Source organism: Panthera uncia, chromosome E3, assembly GCF_023721935.1.
Source record: "Panthera uncia isolate 11264 chromosome E3, Puncia_PCG_1.0, whole genome shotgun sequence".
In the NCBI taxonomy this organism is placed as follows: Eukaryota; Metazoa; Chordata; class Mammalia; order Carnivora; family Felidae; genus Panthera; species Panthera uncia.
Window position 1 is genome coordinate 35008742 of NC_064815.1, and position 16547 is coordinate 35025288.

General features: G+C 63.4%; 3 protein-coding genes across 8 annotated transcripts; 1 reads left to right on the plus strand and 2 right to left on the minus strand.

Annotated features, from left to right (window-relative positions):
• Nucleotides 1–14: 14 nt before the first annotated feature.
• Nucleotides 15–4653, minus strand: CCDC78 (coiled-coil domain containing 78). 4 transcript variants are annotated; one of them, XR_007459662.1, is made up of 13 exons: nt 3787–4653; nt 3415–3501; nt 3256–3342; nt 2895–3020; nt 2515–2582; nt 2311–2389; nt 2081–2206; nt 1671–1858; nt 1432–1603; nt 1204–1247; nt 427–493; nt 253–345; nt 15–152 (listed from the first exon to the last, which is right to left on the minus strand). XR_007459662.1 is itself a non-coding variant. In XM_049639113.1 (13 exons), the coding sequence occupies exons 1-13, from the start codon at nt 3844–3846 to the stop codon at nt 133–135; spliced, it is 1221 nt and encodes a 406-aa protein (XP_049495070.1). In that variant the 5' UTR covers nt 3847–4653; the 3' UTR covers nt 15–132. The 4 variants fall into 4 exon arrangements, 2 of the variants coding, with proteins under 2 accessions (XP_049495070.1, XP_049495069.1); XR_007459661.1 differs by having other exon boundaries at nt 249–345; XM_049639113.1 differs by having other exon boundaries at nt 253–349.
• A 260-nt stretch (nt 4654–4913) lies between these two features.
• Nucleotides 4914–7767, plus strand: HAGHL (hydroxyacylglutathione hydrolase like). Of its 3 annotated transcripts, none has more exons than XM_049639115.1 (8): nt 4921–5312; nt 5661–5725; nt 5816–5933; nt 6021–6129; nt 6207–6310; nt 6544–6642; nt 6992–7071; nt 7335–7767. In XM_049639115.1, exons 1-8 carry the CDS (start codon nt 5208–5210, stop codon nt 7480–7482), a joined length of 828 nt encoding a protein of 275 aa, XP_049495072.1. In that variant the 5' UTR covers nt 4921–5207; the 3' UTR covers nt 7483–7767. The 3 variants fall into 3 exon arrangements, with proteins under 3 accessions (XP_049495073.1, XP_049495072.1, XP_049495071.1); XM_049639114.1 differs by having other exon boundaries at nt 4922–5312; nt 6541–6642; XM_049639116.1 differs by lacking the exon at nt 6992–7071 and having other exon boundaries at nt 4914–5312; nt 6541–6642.
• Nucleotides 7768–7801: 34 nt separating this feature from the next.
• CIAO3 (cytosolic iron-sulfur assembly component 3) lies at nt 7802–15060 on the minus strand. The gene is made up of 11 exons (XM_049639111.1): nt 14937–15060; nt 13637–13732; nt 12798–12941; nt 12385–12517; nt 11746–11880; nt 11336–11454; nt 10984–11113; nt 10228–10300; nt 9595–9732; nt 9011–9168; nt 7802–8775 (listed from the first exon to the last, which is right to left on the minus strand). The coding sequence occupies exons 1-11, from the start codon at nt 15000–15002 to the stop codon at nt 8537–8539; spliced, it is 1431 nt and encodes a 476-aa protein (XP_049495068.1). The 5' UTR covers nt 15003–15060; the 3' UTR covers nt 7802–8536.
• Nucleotides 15061–16547: the final 1487 nt, after the last annotated feature.

The window sequence follows — 16547 nt, forward strand, 5'->3', positions numbered from 1 at the left end:
CCGGCTGCGAAGAGTTCTGCTGAGTGCATTTGACAGCTGGCTAGCGGCTGTGGGTCTTGGAGTGCTGGGGCTTGACTGGAGGGGTGGCCCCCACTTTGCAGACATCCTCTGTACCCATTAGCTTCCTCAGCCTCAGGATCTCTTGTTTGTACCTGCTCAAAGGAGTCAGGCTTAGTCACCTGCCTGGCTGTGCACAAGCCGTGACTCTCTTGCCTGGAGCTGAGGCCCTCAGTTCACTCCCAGCCCACCTGCCTAAGTGCTGGTCCACATAGTCCTGTAGCTCAGAAAGTTGCTCCTCAGCCATCGTGGCCCGGACTAGTAGCTTTGCCCGCTCACGTTCCAGCTCTGCCTGGCATGGGGAGGGCAGAAGCTCTGAGGCAGGACAGAGTGTGAGGAGGGGGTCCCCAGCCAGGCCTTGCCCACTACCTGGGTGCCACGGGAGAAGTCCCGGAGCTTCTGGTGGATCTGGGCCCAGGAGGCAGGTTCCTGACCCCTGGGAGGAGAGAGGGAGGGGCATGTGTGAGGGCCAGCATCAGGCCAGGTGTTGACCAATGATCATGCTCAAATTGGGGCACCTAGATTCCTGATTTGCCTGCTGGGAGCCAGTGCAGGACAGCATGGGCCCACCTGTCCACTTTGGGCCCCACTTGGGCCTTTGAGCCATCTGTACAGGAGGACAGCCTTCCCTGTACAGGGACTCAGAGAGGCCTAAGTCACGAGGTAAAATAGTGACCCCAGTGCTGTATGGATGTTGATGGAAGACTTTCCCCATTCTAGGGGTTTGCTTCTCGAAACTCGGAGTTGTGCTGACACAGTCCCTGCCCACTGTAGTCAGACACACGGAGATCTAGAGGCAAGGGCTGTGAAAGTCACCAGGCGGCCCGCCCCTATCCGGTCCTGGGGCCAGGGCCTCTGCTGGCCATCCCACCACACCTCTTCATCCTTCCGTCCTCTGGGTCTTGCTGAAATGTCCCTTCCTCAGGGTCTCTCCCTGATCCTTCTAGTCACGGTTAGCCCCTCTCCTGTCAGGTACCCCCTTCACCCCAGGCACTTGGCTTTCTGTGATTGTTGATGCCCCCCATATAGACCGAGACCCAAGGACACAGATGGGCCTCCCTGTTCTCCCACCCTGCAGTTAGAGTTGGGGGAATAAATGAATGCTCTCCCCGCAGATCTCCCCAACACCCACCCCAGGGTACTCACTGTGGCTCTGATGTGCTCCCCTGGGAGGCTCCACTGGGTCCCTTCTGTAGGAACAAGAGCAGCGTCATGAGCCCATTGGACTGGAAAGGCTGTGTGGTAGGAACTCTCTGTCAGCTCAGTAAGGCAGGCTACTCAAGGGTTGGACCTTTGCTGAGCCTGTCCTGGGGCTGGGGTTTCTTCTGGGGCTCTGAGCTCCAAGGCCAGTGTAGGGCAGCAGGGAGAGCCCACCTGGGCCTGGAGCTTCCAGAGCTTCGTCTCCAGCCTGGCCTGGTTCTCTGGTAGGTGACTGAGTTCGGTGACCAGGTGCAGAGGCAGTGGCTCCAGGTCTGAGGTGGCTGCATCAAAGGTAGCCTCGGGGGTCCAGGGTGCCCCACTGGGGTCCGCCGGCACCTGCTGCACACTAAGCCACAGGCCGGGTCACACAGGGCCACCCCACCCCCAGGTGCCCGTCTCAGGGACGGGCCCACCTGTGGTTGGCCAGCAGCTCCTCATGTCTACGGCTCAGATCTGCCAGGCGCTTGCGGTAGGCGCGAGCAGCCCGGGCCAACTGCAGTTCACGGCTGCGGTGTGCTGCCCGGATGTCCTCCAGAGTGGTCTCCAGGAACGTCCTAAGGGCTGCGGCTTCGGGCACCTGGCCGGTGCGCTTTGCAGACTCCTGGAGGAGATTGGGCGGGGCTGGGGGTGGGGGTGGGGCCAGGGCTGACAAGGGCGGGGCTTGGTTGGGCCCACGGTTCCCTCTGTGGAGCAGATTGGGCCGTGCGACAGGCCGGGCCCACGGGGTGTCCCGGAAGCAGCCCAGCGCGCTCGGGCCAGGCTTGGGCTCCGCGGGACCCGAAGCCTCCCACCCAGCACAGGGCCACCCCCAGGTGGTGCTCACGGCCACGGCTTGGGCACATCGCTGCAGCTGGATGGCATACTCTTGGTTCAGCTTCTTGAGCTGCAGCTGCAGCTGGGCGTTCTCCGCCTCAGCCTGGCGGAGCTGGCCCTGGCAGGCAGACAATACCTGCGGGTGGAGGCAGCCTTGAACCTGCGCTCCACGAGGTGGCCCTTTGCTGACGCTGTAGGACACCCGTCTACCAGATGTCAGGGGATAGGGCTGGGCCTCACCATGGCTTGTGTGGCCAGTCGCTGCCCAGCTATCTTGGCCTCCTCTCGGGCTCCCTGCAGCCGCCGACCCAGATCTGCCCTGTAGACGTGGGCGTCAAGCTCAGCTGGGCTCAGGGCGGGGCCTCCCTCTGCCTCTTGGGAACAGCCGATCTGCGCCTGGTGCCCTCGCGGATCCTCCCCATCCCGGGTGAGGCAGCCACTCACACGCGGGTCTCCAGCGCCTGCTTCTGGGCCCTGTGCTGCTCCAGCACTCGCTGCCATTCTCCCTGTAGCTGCCGGGTACACAAGGGCTGGCTGAATGAGACCCCAAGCTCTGGGTCCCTGGCATTGCCCAGCCGCACCCTGGGCTGGGACAGATCTGCACTAATTCCCAGGCTAGGGAGCTGCACGCTCACACTGTTCCCCAGCTTCTGTTGTTCGGTCTTAGGGGTCAAGAAGTCCTCAGGCTGTGCCTGTACAGGAGAGCCGGTCCCAACCTCACTGCGCCCCTGTGCACCCCTGCTTGGCTCCCCGCCGCCCAATCCACCCAGCCAGGCCCTCCATGCACTTAGGGTGACCTGGGGTCTGTGGTGGATGGAGTGTACCTGCTCCCGGGCCTTGTGCCCAAGCCCCTGTGCCGGCTTCTGGCGGCGCCCCAGGTCAGCCTCTGCCGGGGCTGCACAATCTCCATGCAGCTCCAGCTCCAGCACCCGGCTCTCCAGCCGCAGGACCTGCAGGGTGGCCAGGGTGAGCAGGTGCGCCCGCCTGCCAGGACACCCGGGGCAGGTCAACATCGTCTGGACCCATGCAGGGCACCAGAGCACACGCGGGAGAGGTGGAGACACAGGCACTCCGTGAGTGTGTACAATCACATGGGGTGCCCCTGGACCCCTCCCAGCACTGGTCCTCGGTACGCACCCTCCTCCTGTATGTTCAGGGCACATGTGGGCACACATCGGCACCCACCTCACTCTTCAGCTCGAAGAGTTCAGCCTCGTGTTGCTCCCGCAAGTGATGCGTTGTGATCTGCAGGTCAACCAACTCCTTGGAGATCTGTGGGTGGCCAGAGTAAGAGGTGGGGTCTGTGGGACCCTCCTTGCTAGCACCCCAGGGCCCCACACCAACCTGCAGCCGCTGCTCCTCACTCAGTTGTAGATCTGAGGGAAGCTCTGTCTTGAGGCTGGTTGTCCAGTCCTCGGCCTGCCGCAGAACCTGGGGAGGAACCGCCCACCCGCACCCCCCAGGTGGGTCTCAGGCCTGGGCTGTGGCCTCCACTCCCATGGAGCCACCAGCCATGCACTCTTCCTCCCTAATATCTCCTACACACACACACACACACACACACACACACACACACACCCCACAGCCTGAGTGAACTAGGCAGTTTCTCCCATGGCCAGGATCAAATCCAGGACATGGCACCCTTCCTGGCCTTTGAGGTGATGGGGAGGCACCCTGACCCCATGACAGAAGCAGGAGTGTCCTTGAAGGACTCACATTCTCAGTGGCCCAGGGTGGGGGCTCCGGCCTGGGGCCTGGGGCTGCTGCATGCTCCATAAGCAAAAGGAAGTCTGGCCCAAGTGCAGTGCCACCTTGCCTAGTGGCCTGTTGCTGCAACACAGAGGCTTGGGGCGTTGCTAAGGCCTCTGTTGGTCTCCTGCTGGTCCCCGGTCTCTGAGGGCCCCACCCACGAGGGCAGTCGGGAAGGGGAAGTTCGGTGGTGGCTGAGGAGGTGGGGAGGGGGACTCTCTCAGCTCATTCCATGGTCCATCCTTTTTGGTTTCCGTTTTCTCCTCTCCGAAATGCAGACCAGCACCGCTGCATTTATCCTGGGCGCAGATGGAACCAGGAGTGCATGAGAGCGCCCAGCCTGGGAAGGTGTGAGACAGAGTGACCGCTGCTGTTACCGTTTTCCTCTCGCAGAGTGCCCTGCTCTACCGTGGGGGTTCACACACTCAGCAGGCGCCCCCTGTGTGCCTGCTGTTTCTGGTCGGACGCTGGGATGGGCAGGCGAACAAACTGCAGATTCTCTCACCACCAGCCTGAGGGAAGGGGACGCAGACATTCCAGTTAAGGCCTGGGGGTCTCAAGAGGAATGGCTCAGCTCCCGAGCCGGGAAGGCTTCGCGGAGGACGCACCGCAGCGCCCCGCGTGGCGGGGCCGAACGTGCGTGCGGCCCCCACCGGGCACGCGCGCGCCCCCGCCTGCGCACGCTTGTTCCCCGCGCCGGGGCGCGGGCCGGTGGCGGCGGCCAGGCGGAGCGCCGCGCTCCGCTCGGGCCCTGAGGATAGTGCCCTGGGCCCATCTCTGTCCCGCTGTCTCTCAAGCGGTCCGCGCAGTCGGGGGGCGGGCGCAGCCCTTGCGGGTAAGGGGAACATTTCGGGACCCGTGTCGCGCCGTGACGGGAGGGGGGCCTGAGGGGCGGGGCGGGCCTGGAGAGGGGCGGGGCGGGCCTGGAGAGGGGCGGGGCCTCGACGAGGGGCGTGGCTTAGGCAGAGCGCTGAGCGGCACGGGAGGGCGTGGCTCAAGGGGAAGACGGGGTGAGTGGGGCGGGGCTGGGGAGGTCGTATCGTCGCGAGGGGCGTGGCCTGAGCGTGGAGCGGGCGGTGCGGTCGCGGGGACGGGGCCGGCGGCGGGGGGCGGGGCCTGCGCAGCGGGCGGCGGCGGCGTTGGCGTCGCTGGGGGCTGGCCTCCGCACTTGGCCGGACCGCCTGAGCTTGGGGCGTTGGCTTCCGCACCGGTCCTCCGGGAAGTCCACGGAGCAGGGGGCGGGCTCCCTTTCTGGCCCCCGAAGTGTGTGTGGAGCTGACCCCTCCCTCGCCCAGCCCTGCTTTGAGGGAAGCCCCCGCCCAGGGGCAGGGGCTCAGAAGCGGGGGGCCTCTCTAGGAGAAGACGCGGGGTGCCTGGACTTTGCGACCATGAAGGTCAAGGTCATCCCTGTGCTCGAGGATAACTACATGTACCTGGTCATCGAGGAGCACACGCGGGAGGCTGTGGCCGTGGACGTGGCCGTGCCCAAGAGGGTGAGGGCAACCTGTGGGCGGCGGGGAGCGCCGCGGCGGGCCTAGGCAACTTGGCCCCCGAGGGTCCCCCCACCGCCCCGACCACCCTGGTTGGAGCAGGCCTTTCCCCTATTCTCTAATCTGGAGTCTGCCCTCAAGTTAGGACCACGTCACCTCCGTTTTCCCCGTTCCCTGGTGCCTAACTGTTCTGTACGCACGGGGCGCTCAGATATCGTCTGCTGGGTCTCCCCTACCCCTACCCGTTCCTGGCCTGCCCGGCAGTCTGTGTACATCACACCTGGCGCCCTAGCGTGGGTGGGGGGCGGCCACCTGGCCCGGCCGAATCTCCCTAATTCCCATCCCTTTCAGCTGCTGGAGATCGTGGGCCGGGAGGGGGTGTCACTGACCACTGTGCTGACCACCCACCACCACTGGTGAGCGCGGTCGGGGCGGGCCGAGGCGCGAGGGCATCGCCCCTGCCCCACTCCGACCCGCCTGTGATCCTGCTTCCGCCCCGTCCGCAGGGACCATGCGCGGGGTAACGCGGAGCTGGCGCGGCTGCGGCCGGGGCTGGCCGTGCTGGGCGCGGACGAGCGCATCTGCGCACTGACCCGCAGGCTGGTGCACGGCGAGGAGCTGCAGGTGAGGGCCGGTCCGGGGGCGGGGTGGGGGGTGGGAATGGCGCCGCGGGCCCTCCCGCGTCACCAGCCGCTTGCCCCTCTGCGGCAGTTTGGGGCCATCCATGTGCGCTGTCTCCTGACGCCGGGCCACACCTCCGGCCACATGAGCTACTTCCTATGGGAAGAGGACTGTCCTGATCCGCCGGCTGTGTTCTCGGGTACTGGTCGCCCTACCCCACCAGCCCCACCTCCCTCTGACCCCGCCCCACCTTCCCTGACCTGCTCTCCTCCCCAGGGGATGCGCTGTCGGTGGGTGGCTGTGGCTTGCGCCTGGAGAGCACAGCTCAGCAAATGTATCAGAGCTTGGTCGAGACCCTGGGTACGCTGCCCCCCGAGACGGTGAGCCGGCATCCCTTGCCTTCCTGCAGGGTCCAGAGTCCCTGCACAACCTCCACACTCTGTACCTGTCTTGTGCCAGAGATACAGAGTGAACCTTAGCCAAGGAGTCCAGGCAGATCAGGCCTGGGGTTCTGGGGTCCAGGGAGGGTCCAGGCCAGCCCCGGTGAGCGCCTTCCCCCATCACTGCCTGTGGCAGCACTGTGCACCCTCTGAGTGCCTCCTTTCTCCAGAAGGTGTTCTGTGGCCACGAGCACACGCTGGGCAACCTTGAGTTTGCACAGAAAGTGGAGCCCGGCAATGACCACGTGAGGGCCAAGCTGTCATGGGCCAAGGTGCGGCCACTCCTCTGAATGGCGAGGTTTGGAGGGTGGATGAAGATTGGGACGGAGGAGGGGCACTGCGGGGGGAGTCAGGCATGACTGGCCTGGAGTGATCAGACCTGGCTTAGCCTTGAGTATCCTGCTGACTGAGGCTCCTATTGGTGAGGGGAGGGATTGGTGGCCTCGGACAAGGGGCTGGGCAGCTGGCAGAACTGACCCAAGGGTGGCTGCCCTCAAGTACTAGATGGGGCGAGGCAGCCCTTCTTCTGCTCCTGCCCCCAGGAAGGGGCGGGGCTGAGTGGAGCGGAGTTGTCTGGGGCTCTCGAGACAAGGCTGTGACAAGGGCCTGTGGTCATTCCAGAAGAGGGATGAGGACGACATGCCCACAGTGCCATCCACCCTGGGCGAGGAGCTCCTCTACAACCCCTTCCTAAGGGTGGCGTGAGTACTGGTCGGCATCCCAGGCCTTCTTGTGGGGGCCCTGTGCCCACTCCAGGGGCTGTCCCACCGAGCAGGCTGCCTGAGGGCCGGCCTGCTGGCCTTGAGCCCGACTCGACAGCCACTTGGCCTCTGCAGGAGGTGCCAGGGAACTGGTTATTGGGCTGACTTGCACCAGGGAGAGGCTGCTCACTAAGTGTCCTCTGCCAGCACCCACCCGGCAGTGTCCCCAGGGAGAGTCCCCACGGCGCCCCCTCTCCCCGCAGAGAAGAGCCTGTGTGCAAGTTCACGGGGAAGGCGGCCCCGGCCGAGGTCCTGGAGGCACTCTGCAGGGAGCGGGCAAGCTTCGAGCGGGCAGCTGAGCCCCTGCAGCCGCAGGCCCGGGCTCTCCTGGCACTGCAGTGGGGGCCCTGAGCACACCCCAACAGAAGTGAGCCCCAAGTGGACCCACCGTGCGGCCCGGCAGCACATCTCTTCTCCTTCAACCCTCGGCACATTGAGCCCACAGGAGGGTTGCGTCTGGAACCTTTCATGGCCCCACCCAGCTGGCTGGCTGGCTTTGGAGGGTAGGCACCCTGGCAGGGGACATATGAGGCCCCTCTCTGGGGTGCATGTGAGCCCTGAGACCTGGGTGTTTGGGAAGCAGCCTAGTGGGGTGCACGGGGCTTCTGAACTTTGAATAAAGCTTTGAAAGACTTTTTTGATGCTGGTGGATGCTCTCGGAGAGAAACCATCGGGAGAGAGATCCCTTTATTAGACTTGGAACTTGGTAAGGAAAGGCCTGTGGGCTCAGCCTGATCTGTCCTCTCCCCCACTCCTGTAAATGGAGAAGGGACTTCGTGCCTAGTCTCAGCGGTCTCTCTCACAGAGCCTGCTTCCCATCTGGAATTCTGCCCAGAGAACGCAAGCTATCAGGTCCCAGAGGCCATGCCTGGCATCATCAGTGCCCAGTCCCAGGTGGGGCAGGTGCTGTACCCCAGCAGGGGGTGCCGCAGGCTGGGCGCCCTTCTCCTGCCAGCATTCTACGCCATCCAGCGCGGTAGGGTTCCTCACGCTGGGCTCCAAGTTTGACCGGCCCGGCAGGCGCAGCCCATCACTGTCCTTCACAGCCTGGCTTCGGTGGGAGCCTGGCTCCTACTTTTGTTCTGCCTTGTGCAGCCCACGGGACCGGCTGAAACCCTCACACACTTGGGCCACAAGGCAGGAGTGGCCAGCACCCTGCTCGCAGAGCTGGGCCTGTGGGGAGGTTCTGGGACCTTGTGGACCATCTGACCTCCTGCAGTCGGCAGTCAGGACAAGCACACCTGTCCTGGCTATGGGTCCTGAGGCTCGTTTCTGTATGGGCTCCGGCACATCCCCACAGCTGACGTCCGCGTTTTGGGGGTGGTCCCCGGGGTCTCGGGACACGACCTTCCCGGGAGTCCGGGTGCGGGCTGTGGTGGGCCTAGAAGGCTGGCGAGGAGGCCTCCTACCACCTGATGCCGAGGCTGGAGCTGGCCTTCTCCACCGCGTGGTAGCTCGTGTGCAGCAGGCGGCCAGCACGCTCCGAGCCCTCGCCCTGCAGCCAGCACCTGTACAGTTCCTGGATGCCAGGTGCATCCTCCGGCGCCTCTGTCCTGACCATGCTATACAGTGTCTCCACACGCTGGAGAAGCTCCTTGCCGGGCGTGTTGGGGGCCTTGAGCTGGCCTCCGCCGTTCAAGCAGCCTGTAGCAGAGCAAGACAGGTGAGCGCACGGTGACAGGGAGGATGCCTATACCGGGGAATGGGGGAAGGGGGTTGGGAAGCACAGCACGACCCCTTCCCAACACCGGCCCTCCTGAGCCTCCTGACCCCCGGGCTCCGCCTCCACCCCTCCTGCCCTGGTGAGACACTGCCCGCAGCCCTGGTCCTGGAAAGGGCCCCCGTGCCCTCTGGGAGAAGCGGGCCCCACCCCAGCTACCTGCGGGGCAGGCCATGACCTCCACATAATGGTACGGGCAGCGCCCTCGCTTGAGCTTCTGCACCAGGTTCTGGATGTTCCGGAAGCCATAGGCCGCGGCAAAGTGCAGCACGATTTGGCCCTCCTTCTCCAGGGTTACCTCCTGGAAGTCCTTGTTCCTGGGGGGAGCACAGGCCAGGCTCCCTCGGTACCCGCCCCTGCAGGCACCTCTGCCCCCTAACCGGCTCCTCGGTGAGGGACGGGGAGGACAGGGATGGAAGGACAGGGTAGAAAGCTCGCTTCCGCCGTTAGGCAGGGGGCCTCAGTGTCCTGATCCTCCCTCCCAAGAATGGCCGTGAGGCGTGGCGAGGTCGCACAAAGCCCCCGGCCCTCCCTCCGTGGAAGGGAGCATCGTGTCGGGACACACCCTGTGCCAGGCGTGCCACCGTGGCCTTGGGGCTCTCACCCCCTGTGGTGTGGGCAGGGACGCGGACCGCTGGGTGGGGAGGCCGGTTCACGTGAGCGGGAGAGGAGGGCTGGTGCCCTGGGTCTTCCCCCACCCCAGCCTGCCGCCCTGTCCCCATGCTCCAGCCCTTCCCACCGACCTCAGGGGTCTGTAGGTGATCTCGTCCACGTGGATTCCAAAGAGCTCCCGGGCTGCGTGCTGGAACACGTGCTCCAGGTAGCCCCCTGAGCCCCCGCCCCGATGGCTGCTGGGCTCCTGGGCAGACACACTGCTGCACCTGGGGAGCAGAGCATGGCCTCGGTGGCAGCGGGAGCTTTCGGGTGACCTTTTGTCTCTCCCATGTGAGGGAGCTGCTTGCTAGATGGGAGAGGAGTCCAGAACCCCCAGGGCCTCTGTCTGCGTGTCAAGAGGAAGCTCAGGTGGGAGAAATCGTTCCTCTGTAGAGTCACCTATTTGGGGAGCTCAGACGTGTGTCAAGTTTGGGACAGCTCTGATGACCATCAGTGCACTGTCCGCTGGCCATGTCATGAACTTGACCACCTCTGTGTGCACTGAGACCGGCGACAGGGCGGAGGCGGACCTGGCTAGGAGGAAGTCACGGTGGAGAAGAGGAAGGGAGGGGACGCAGAGCTGAGGTCCATCTGGGGACCGTCTACCCCCACGCCCTCACTGCTGCTGCTTGCCAGCGCGCCTGCAACCCCCCAACCCACACGTCGAGCTCCCCGACGCTGGATTCACGTTCTCCCCTCTGCTGCAGTGGGTGGTGACTTACAGGCTGTCCAGGGGGGCTGGCTCCAGTTCCGAGAGTGAGACCCCTTCTTCTTCCAGCAGCTTGAAGACTTCTCCTACAATAAGACCCCAGCACAGGGGCGCTTCAGCTGAGATCTCAATCAAAACAGAACGCTGAGGAAACCCGCGTCATCTGCATCCCTGGCAACCTGTACCTTAGCTCCAGAGACCTAGATGTCCACCTCCTGGCTTATGGGTGGAGGGCCAACCTGGCCACTGAGGCGAGGAAGGACGCCACTTCTGAGGACCCTCAGAAGAGCCAGCCAGCTCCCCAGACCTGCAGCCCACCCTCCACCCTCCCAGCAGCGTGGCGGGGGGTGGACATACCCATCCCTGGACCCGCCGCGGTGCGGTTGTGGCTCCCCATGAGGTGGAGAGGGGCAGGCATGTGTTCATGCAGGGAGGCCCCCCACCCCCCACCCCACTGTCTGGGTTCCTGAGCATTTTCTTTTCTGTATTTTAAGCACCTGGGAGACTGTGAGGCTGCTCAACTCAAAAATGGGGTGACTGGCCCATGTGAGTCAGAGTGGATGACGAGACTCCCCACCCGTCTCTTCATGCAGACTGTTTTAGAGCAAACACCCGGCCCTTTGGCCACACGTCCAAGACAATGGAACAGCCGTGAGGTCTGATCTGGCACCCAGGGGAGGGCCACTGGCTGCCTCATGCATAGGGGCTGGCAGCTGCAGCCAGAGCCTGCAGGCAGGACCCGGGCAATACCACTACGTGGGACCCACACCTGTGGTGACAACACAATCCACATCACGAGTCTGGTAGTCCTGGCTGAAAAAGTCTGGTCTGGAAGCTTCCAGCTTTTTGTCATAGCAGGGCATGACCGTCACATGGTAGATGCTGTCCGGGGTCAAATGCTGCAGGGAAATGTGGAACTGTGAAGTCGCTGCCTGACCTGATAGTAAAGGAGCCCGCAGGATAAGGTGGGGGATGACATGACAGGCGCGGCCTGGGACACAGCCGGCCAGCGGCCAGGATGGGACTGAGATTCCTCATGCGGCCGTGTGCACATCGGAGGTCTTGGCTCATCTTTGAGAACAATGGCAGTGAATCGTTCACAGCTGGAATATTCTTGTTACCTGCTGCTGGGCAAAGAAGTCCTTGACCAGGGAGCCCATGACCTGCTGTGGGGACCGAACTGTGCTGAGGTAGGGGATGAGGAAGCTTCCGTGCGTCTTCTCCGCGTAGCAGATCCAGCCTGAGGCCGACACGGGGAACAAACGGGGTGTCTGAGCAGCTGGGCAGGGAGTGGCATGACCTTCTGGGGTGCACCGGCTTGTAAGGGGAGTTTTGGTCCCGTTAAAGAATGTCCCTACTCTGCTGTCACTGCCGTGTGCTTCTAGCATCTGTGAGATCACAGTCTTGGGGAACTTGGTGACCCCAGGTGGCTCTCAGGGCAGCTCCTTCTGCCGAGGCGGCCATTGTGGCAGAAGCCTCGTGTGGCCCCACCCAGCGTTCCTGTCCCCCGTGTCCCGCAGCGTGAACACACCTGGGCAGGCGGACGCGAGCACAGGCAAGGCCTGCTGGGAGCCGGCCTGTCCTCGGAATCTCTGCACAAACTCTCGCTGGCTCTCAAGGAGACTGAAGTTCCTCGAGAAGGAGGTATCGAACACGTAGTGCACCCCTGCAACACAAACACCCGCCTCACTGCCACGAAGCGTGGCTACATCGCAAGGCCCCGATCACGCCCCTGGGAGCGGGGACGCCACTTTCCAGGGGCGCTTCAGCTGTCTGCACAGCGGCTGTCCGGGCCAGGCCACACCTCTTGTGCCCGCCCCATGTCATCCCAGGCCTGCTCCTGGCTCACAGAGATCGACCAAAGTCTTTGGGAGCCAGAGCGTGACAGGGGACCAGGGAAACGGGCCTCGAGGGTGATAATTTAAAAACAATACAAGGGGGAGCAAATTCCAGAGAATTCCAGGAATTCCAGACTGGAGGAGGACAGCCACGATTCAGATGGCTGCCTCTGAAAAGGCTCAGCTCTCATTTGTCAAACCCAAACTTCATATTGAAGTCGACTCAGAACAGTTTCTGGTGCGTTTGAGTTCAGTGAGTCAGAGGCCGGAGGAGCCCCTCGCTGGACCCCGCACACGCTGAGCTCAGCACACACGCGAGGTCTGCTGCCTACCGATTTTCTTAAAGAATGCAGTCAGCTTCCTGGCGGTGTCTGTAGGGTTCAGCCCGAACTGTGCGGCCAGCGATGCCCTGGACTGGGGCGAGACGGACACGACAACCAGCTTCTGCTGACCGGGGGCCGCCGTCTGCAAAGCAGAGGACACATGCTCACTCGCTGTGTTTTACAGACTCCCAGGGGGCCAGCGCTGGGGGGAGTGCGTGCTGCCTCCGGCAGGGCGGGTCGCTTCCACGTACACGCAGGGCCCCACACCCCGGTGTGAAATCCTGACCAGCAATTCACGGGCATCCTGCCGACGAGACCTACAAGAGGCAGGAGGCACCAGATGGGCTGCCCTTGGCAGCGAGAGCAAAGGACACTGGGGCTGACGTCAGCTTAAAAAAGTCTCAAAGACGCCCACCGCTTACCTTATTGGCATCTATAACCTTCCGCAGCTCCTCGTGGCTTTGCTGAGTGATGAGCACGGTCTCTGCCGAGGTGACACAGCCACTGCATGCCAGGCAGTCATCCAGCGAGATCTTGGCCTTCTCCAGCTTCCGGGTCCCTCCATCCTGGAAAGCACAAGCACTCGGGACTCAGAGGGCCTCTACGCAAGGACACGAGCTCTCAGCATAATGGAACCTGCAGGAAGCCTTTATTCTCTGGCTCACAACACCGACAACCAATGTGGTGGGAGGCTGGCTTTGTGTGCCACTGAATTTTTAAAAATTAAATATTGGTTGGGGCGCCTGGGTGGCTCAGTCTGTGAAGTGTCCAACTTTGGCTCAGGTCAGGACCTCACGGTTTGTGGGTTCAAGCCCTGGATCAGGCTCCGTGCTGACAGTTAAGAGCCTGGAGGTTGCTTCGGATTCTGTGTCTCCTTCCCTCTCTGCCCCTCCCCTTCTCAAGTTCGCTCTCTCTCTCAAAAATAAACAGAAAAAAATAAAAAGAAAGAGTGTCAGACGCTTAACCAACTGAGCCGCCCAGGGGGTCCTTAACTGGAAAATCTTACAGAATTAGAACTCACAGAGGGGGGAGAGAGGGAAGGGAAGACAGGAACCACCATCTGCAAAAAGAGCCCCCCCCGCAGCTCCATGTTCTGCCTCTGTGCCCCTCCACCGCCACCCCAGGCACCATCTCTGCCCTCCCAGCCGTGACGACAGTGAATCTGACCACTCTCATGACAGCGAAAGGTCCCATGATCTCCGTACCTGTGACTGGACGGAGCAGCAAAAACAGGTGTTTGACCATCTGGGCTGGAACTTACCTGAGTGACCTGGAAGTAACTGCCATCGTCTTCGATGTGGATCTTGGCCACGCCGCTTCCCGACCTCTTATCCACCTTCATGGGCTTGATGCAATCCTGTACCAGGAAGAGACTCCAAGTGGGGGCCCGAGTGTGTGGAGGTTACCGAAGAGGAGGGGCACCACCACACGGGACAGGGGTGCTTCCCGACTCTCTTCCTGCCATAGCAGCAGTCATGGCAATACAGCTGTCACCCTGCTTGCACAGGGGCACACGTTCTAACCCCTGCCAGCACTGAGGCCTACTCTGCAGCTCAGTCAGGGGAAGGCGGCCTTGGCTGGGCCTACACACTAACGTGCCTGCGGGCACCACCAGCCCTGACCTTTACTCTGTTCAGCACAAACCGAAGGCGTGGCCACACATGGAGAGCCAGTGTTACCCTGGCTACCAAGAGGACGCCCAGGAATCACCATTTCTGCATCGCTCCAGGAACACTTGGAGTCCCCGCCTTGCCCAGTGAAATGTTCTTTTTCTCTTCAACTTCGAGTTCGTGCCCTTTCTCGCTGTCACTACAGAGTCTCTCTGGCCATTCCCTTCCCAGAGATGATCAGCCCCAGAAAGCCCTGGTGGGGGGGCCCTGTGCAAGCTCATCCCTGACCTCGGAGCTGTGACCAGCCCCATGCCCTCCCCCTCCCAGCCCTGTGTGTCCTGCGCAGCTGGTGCAGTTGATAGGCAGCTACACCGGAGAAGGCCGCCTCCTGCTTTCAAGTGTACCTGACCTGTCCCCTTTAGGGGCAAGCTCGGTCTTCCTCCCCAAACCAGCACCTAGGACGACCACCGCCCCCCCCCCCCCCCCAGTCACGGTAGGTGATTCCAAGGGACCTACTCCCCTGCCTTCCAAACTGAGATGGGATCATTCCCCGCCCCCGTCTACCAGAGTAAGCGGACAGGTTCGTCCGGCCTCAGTCCTGAGCCCGCCCCTGCCCCGCTCCCTCCCGCTTCCCGCTGCCCACTCGGCACTCCCGTCGCCCGGTCGCGCCGAGGACAGCGTGATGACCCGAAACTACTTGTCCTATTGGGCGCTGCGGGCTGGTGACCTGGCCTCGCCTCGCCTCGCGGCACAGGAACCCGGCTCGGGGCGCCTCCATCCCTGGCCTCGGGTCCCCATCGGTAGGAAGCTAGCCCGAGCGCCAGGGGCCCGGGGGGACGCGGGCGGGGAGTCTGGGTTCCGATCTCGTTTTTCAGGGAAAGAAACCGAGCGGAGGGGAGTCCTCCCCCACCCCCCGCCAGGCACGGCCGCCACCGACCCGGGCCGCCCCACCTGAGACGGTCCGATGAAGTCATCCAGGTCTGTCAGCTGCAGCACCCCGCTGAAGGGCGACGCCATGGCGGCCGTACTGCGGCTGGGCGCGGGGCGCCGACGTCGCCAAGCGGCGCGAAACTGCGGGACTGTTCCGCCACGCTGCCGGAAAGCGACCCGCCTGGCGCATGCGCATCCGCGTCCCCCCCGGGCCGCGCGCCCCCTGCCGGCGGGGCCCGTGCCGCGGGGGAGCGTGTCCCCTTCCCCGCCTCCTGAGCGCGGGCGGAGGGGCCGCCAGGACCACAGTGTCGCCTCCCTCACCCAGGGCTCACCGCCGGCGGGATATGCGGCCCCGAGTCCTTGCCCTGGGAGCTTGCAGAGGCAGCGGCCTTGCTATACTTGGTCGCAGAGGCGCTCGAGACCCCAGAAGGGCGCCTGGTCCCCCCCCTCCCCCTCCCCGGGCGTGCAGTTCCTGTTGCAGAGCGAGGGAAATGGAAGTGACAGGGCGGGCAGCGCTCCCCACAACTCGGCGGCTCCGTGCGGAGCTTCTCTCACGGGCTCCGACACCCTGTTCTGTCATTTTGGAGACCAGCTTGGGAAAGCGCCGTTTCCCTGTAAGGTTTGGTAGCGCGACGCGGGACTGCTGCTGGCCAGGCTCGGGCCCTGGGCCGTTATAAATCCTGTCGGGTCCAGTTTTATTGCCACTACTGACCCCTTTTTAGTGGGGCTTTCCAGACACCTGCAGGAGTTGAGTCTGGCACGTCCCGGTGTTCATCTCGTGTTTCTGAGGGCCCAGCCTGGCCTGTGCTCCCAGTCTCCTTGCAGTACTTAACCCGGTGTGGACTTGGGTGCTGCTGACTCCCACACCTGCCTGTGGGCTTTCCCCGAGGCCCAGGGACCCAAGGTCCACCGGCGGGGGCAGCGTCCTCGGGCCCCTGCAGCTGCTCCTGTTGGCTGCCAAGACAGGACTTTCTCCTACAGCAGCTGGGGCAGGCTTTCCCTAGCAGCTCCGGGAGCTCCGCTTCCAGGCCCCCAGGCGCCACCCGCCCCCTGTCCCAACAATACCTGACCGAGGTCTGAGATACGGTGCTTGAAATCTGGACAATCCCAAGCGACTCTTAGAAGTGGGCGAGCCCCAACCAACCTTAGTTTCACCGAAATGCCCCAGAGTGGGTTTCCAAACGACTCGTGAGAGTAACAAGCGGCATCGGGACGGGGGCCAGGAGTGAGGGTCCGTTAGGAGTGGTGGAGAGGATTTACACGGGAGGGGCCCTGGCTGAGGCTGGGGGGACAGGGAGGGTTCTCCCGACGCTGGAAAGGGGGGCTGCAGCCAGTAGGTGTGCAGAGCCGGGGTCCCTGCAGGGTGGGCTTCCTGCCTCCTTCCCCCGGAACCCCAGTCTGTGGGAGCGAACCAGGTGGAGCAAAGGGTGGGGGTGGACGAAAGTGGAAGAGCCCACGCGTCCATTGGCAGATGAGCGGGTAGACGGGCGAGGGCTCAGCTGTAAAGCCGTGTAGATGAGCCCCGGTGACATGATGCTCGGCGAGAGAAGCCAGTCGAAAGGCCGCCTATCGTAGGATTCCATTTCTATGAAGCCCGTGAAATAGGCAACTCCACAGGGACGTTAAGCAGCT

Excerpts from the sequence above, each read along its gene's own strand:
- CCDC78 (XM_049639112.1), bottom strand. The coding sequence starts at position 3,846 with ATGGAGCATGCAGCAGCCCCAGGCCCCAGGCCGGAGCCCCCACCCTGG. Across the intron at positions 3,021-3,255 it reads TCTTCGAGCTGAAGAGTGAG|GTCCTGCGGCTGGAGAGCCG; the intron begins GTGGGTGCCGAT and ends GCCACCCTGCAG. Across the intron at positions 153-248 it reads GTGGACCAGCACTTAGGCAG|GTACAAACAAGAGATCCTGA; the intron begins GTGGGCTGGGAG and ends TCCTTTGAGCAG.
- CIAO3 (XM_049639111.1), bottom strand. The coding sequence starts at position 15,002 with ATGGCGTCGCCCTTCAGCGGGGTGCTGCAGCTGACAGACCTGGATGAC. Across the intron at positions 12,518-12,797 it reads AGGTTATAGATGCCAATAAG|ACGGCGGCCCCCGGTCAGCA; the intron begins GTAAGCGGTGGG and ends TCTGCTTTGCAG. Across the intron at positions 8,776-9,010 it reads GGTCATGGCCTGCCCCGCAG|GCTGCTTGAACGGCGGAGGC; the intron begins GTAGCTGGGGTG and ends GCTCTGCTACAG.
- HAGHL (XM_049639114.1), top strand. The coding sequence starts at position 5,208 with ATGAAGGTCAAGGTCATCCCTGTGCTCGAGGATAACTACATGTACCTG. Across the intron at positions 5,313-5,660 it reads ACGTGGCCGTGCCCAAGAGG|CTGCTGGAGATCGTGGGCCG; the intron begins GTGAGGGCAACC and ends CATCCCTTTCAG. Across the intron at positions 6,643-6,991 it reads CCAAGCTGTCATGGGCCAAG|AAGAGGGATGAGGACGACAT; the intron begins GTGCGGCCACTC and ends TGGTCATTCCAG.